General features: G+C 58.8%; 1 protein-coding gene across 8 annotated transcripts in view; it reads left to right on the forward strand.

The window, feature by feature from the left end:
• The window catches only part of ANKRD11 (ankyrin repeat domain 11), a 188,624-nt gene extending 186,181 nt beyond the window's left edge, over nt 1-2,443 (forward strand). For 7 of the 8 annotated variants that reach the window (XM_032389919.1, XM_032389917.1, XM_032389923.1 and 4 more), the window contains one exon: nt 1,437-2,443. In XM_032389919.1, the coding sequence (XP_032245810.1) occupies nt 1,437-1,622 (186 nt within the window). In that variant the 3' untranslated portion in view covers nt 1,623-2,443. The remainder of the gene's footprint in view (nt 1-1,436) is intronic. The other variant, XM_032389922.1, reaches the window with a different exon arrangement.
• The last annotated feature ends 772 nt before the right edge of the window (nt 2,444-3,215 follow it).

The following is a 3,215-nucleotide window of genomic DNA, read 5'->3' on the forward strand; positions in this document are numbered from 1 at the left end:
GGGGGGGGGGGGGGGGGGGGGGGGGGGGGGGCCTGTTCTTGGAGAGGAAGACAGTGTTTGCAGGATGCCGGCCCTAACCTGCGTCCCCTCCCCTCACGGACCCACGGCCGCGGCGCCCTCGGAGAGGTGCTGGCGTGGAGTAGACGGCAGACAGTAAGGAGCCCACGCGGCGTCTGTGGCCCTGGGCTCGTCCCTGGGAAGCTCCCGCCTCCACCAGGCCTGGTGGCTGCCCCGTAACAAGACAAAGTCATCTTGACCACATTAAAGTTAGACGTTGTGCATTGAAAACACAGGAGTGTAACGTCCTCAACGTACAAAGAACTTAAAAAACAGGGTGAATAGAAAAAGACATGGAGGGGCGCAGTCATTGAGCATCGGACTCTCGGTTTCGGCTCAGGTGGCGATCTCAGGGTCGTGGGATCGAGCCCCGCGCTGGGCTCCTCGCTCAGCACGGAGCCGGCTTGAGAGTCTCTCTCTCCTGCCCCTCCCCCGCTTGTGCGCGTGCACTCTCAAAATCTTTTTTGAAAAAGAAAGAAATGAAGTACGCCAAGTGTGACTGGTTTGGAGCTGTGGCCACCATAAACAGTGGTTCGTTTCCAGAAGAGTAAAGATGGAGGAGGGTTCACATCCCGATCCCCTCAGCACCCCGAATCATTTTAAGGCAGATTATAGACACTGATCCTCCACCGTCTGTGCTTCTGTGCGCACGTCTGAGAAAACAAGTCTGGCCGCGAGGAGAGTCCTCACACCGTGTTCACATCCACCCTCTGCTCGCAAACCCGCCCTACCCCAGGCCCATGCGCGCCGCCTCCGGCCCTGTCCCACCTCAGTGATGCCGTCAGACGCTCTTTCGGCTCTCCCCTTTCACCTGCTCGATCCGGGACACTTACGTAGCACACCCTGACGGTACCACCGCCATTATTTAGAACCTAATTAATAGGATACCCCGCGTACAAAACGCTTCAAACCCTAGATAACCGGTTTTACACGTTTCGTTTGTTTTTTGGCGCCTGACTGGTTCAGTGGGTAGAGCATGCGACTACTGATCTTGGGGTCATGAGTTCGAGCCCCACATGTGGCGTTGAGCCTACTTAAAAGTTTTTTTTTTTTAAAAAGACATAATTTGTAGTACAAGTGAAGCTAAGATGACCAGCCCTAAATAACTGTAAAATGAAAATGGCCAAGAACAGTAGCTATCAGTTTCAATTAGACGCTACTGTGAAACCTGGGGGTGGGGCACCGCGCAGGGACGGGGCTGGGCGCCCGTGGGCTCAGCACTGCTGCTGAGCTGTGCGGAGGCCGGGGGCGCTCAGGTGGCCTGTGGGGTGGGGGTGGGGGGATGGGCCCCGGGGGCCGGCCTCGCTTGGGCAGCTGGGGGGCATGGGGGGGCCAGGGTCTTGCCTCAGCTCCCCTCACCTGCTATGTTTCCCGCACAGACATGTCTCCTGATGCGGCAACAGCACGAGGCCGCAGCTCTCAACGCCGTGCAGAGGATGGAGTGGCAGCTGAAGGTCCAGGAGCTGGACCCCGCCGGGCACAAGTCCTTGTGTGTCAACGAGGTGCCCTCCTTCTACGTGCCCATGGTCGATGTCAACGACGACTTCGTGCTTCTGCCAGCCTGACGCACCTCGGCACGGCCGCACAGGACACGGGCAAGGGCCACACGCGTCTGCCGGGTGCTGCTGCCACGTCCAGGCAGTGGAGGGAGACCTTGTCCCTCAGGTGGGGACACCCAGGGAGAGACCCGCACTTTGCCCCCTGGGGCAAGGCTCTGTAATACCAGCTGCCGCGGGAGGCCGAGGAGACCTCGGGGACGCAGATGCGGACACGGCGGCCGGGGTCTGCCCTCCAGCCGGCTGCACGGGCATTTCAGGAGCTGCAGAACCGAGTGTATTTTTTAAAATTTCTTGTTCCATTCTGATCAACTAAAAGAAAATTAAGGCGTCCACCCCTCAGAAACCGCGCCCTCCAGGTCGGAGGGCAAGGAGAGTGCGGACCCAGCTGCTGTCCGGCTGCCCCGGGCCTCAGTCGGGCTGGGACGCTGTGCGGCGGGAAGGGCCAGCCGCCCGCCCGCCAGACACGGACTCGGAGCCGGGACTCGGAGCCGGGACTCGGGTTGTGTTTTTAATGGAGTCAAATCCACGTGGTTTGTATATTTTTTCCTTTAATCTTGGGCATTTTGTTTCTCTTTCTGAGAACATAACTTGAAACACTACAGAGCCAATAATCATATAAAAAGTATACCCGTAAACGCTGTACAGTTTTATACACATTCACAATGTACTTTTGCTGCCTTCTAGATAATTTATTTTGCAACACATTACTGCACAGTTGTAAATAACTTCTGTACTGTAACATCACTTCAGTTATGTGTAAAGAAATAAATAAATTAATTAAATGCTCTTTGTACATGACAGGCCCCTCTCTAGGAGGGGCCGACCCACAGGACTCAGCTGAGGGGTCCCTCTGCGTCTTCAACTGTTTCCCTTCCCGATTAGTACCTTTTAATTTTGAAACATTAATTTTCCCTCCTTTCCCAAGCCCCCCCCCCCCCACACACCCCAGGCAGCCAGACCAGGGCGGGGGGCAGAGGGAGGACAGGGAGAGGCCCGACGGGCACACCTCCAGCCAGCTGCCCCCAGGGCCTGGCAGGAATAGGAAGGAAACAAGAGTCCCTCACGACTGGGGCGGTGGGTTCTGGGCTGCAGGGCCTTGGAGAGACCACCGCCCAGCCCTCTGCGCCCAGAACGGGAGCACAACCCTGAGCTTCCACATGTGGCTGGCAGATCTCCCAGCCAGGCCACTGCTGATGCGGGGTCCCCACGGGGAGAGCCCCTGGGCTACCAGCTTGGAGGGCCAGGATGGGCGGTGGGAGCCCCGCAGGGCAGAGTGGACAGACCACGGACGCTGTGTCCTCTGGGAGGAGACGCTGCGGGGATGGGACCAGGCTGGCCTGGGGCCACCTGAGCAAAGCACCTCCTTCCCAGAGACCACCCTCGCCTCATCCAATCCTGGCTCACACCGTCAGCCCCACACGCACCCCGGGCACTGGGGACACGGCGCGGAGGTGCAGGTCCAGGCAGCCGGGTATGGGGCGGGCCTTTTCCTCTCTCACGTTCTGGAACCTGTCACCCTCTCCTCGGTCTCCTGTACCTCACCGGGCAGCAGCAACTGCAGAATGACCGCGTCCCCGGGCGGGACTCCAGTGCGGGGGT

Source organism: Phoca vitulina, unplaced genomic scaffold (genome assembly GCF_004348235.1).
Source record: "Phoca vitulina isolate PV1807 unplaced genomic scaffold, GSC_HSeal_1.0 scaffold56, whole genome shotgun sequence".
Taxonomy (NCBI): domain Eukaryota; kingdom Metazoa; phylum Chordata; class Mammalia; order Carnivora; family Phocidae; genus Phoca; species Phoca vitulina.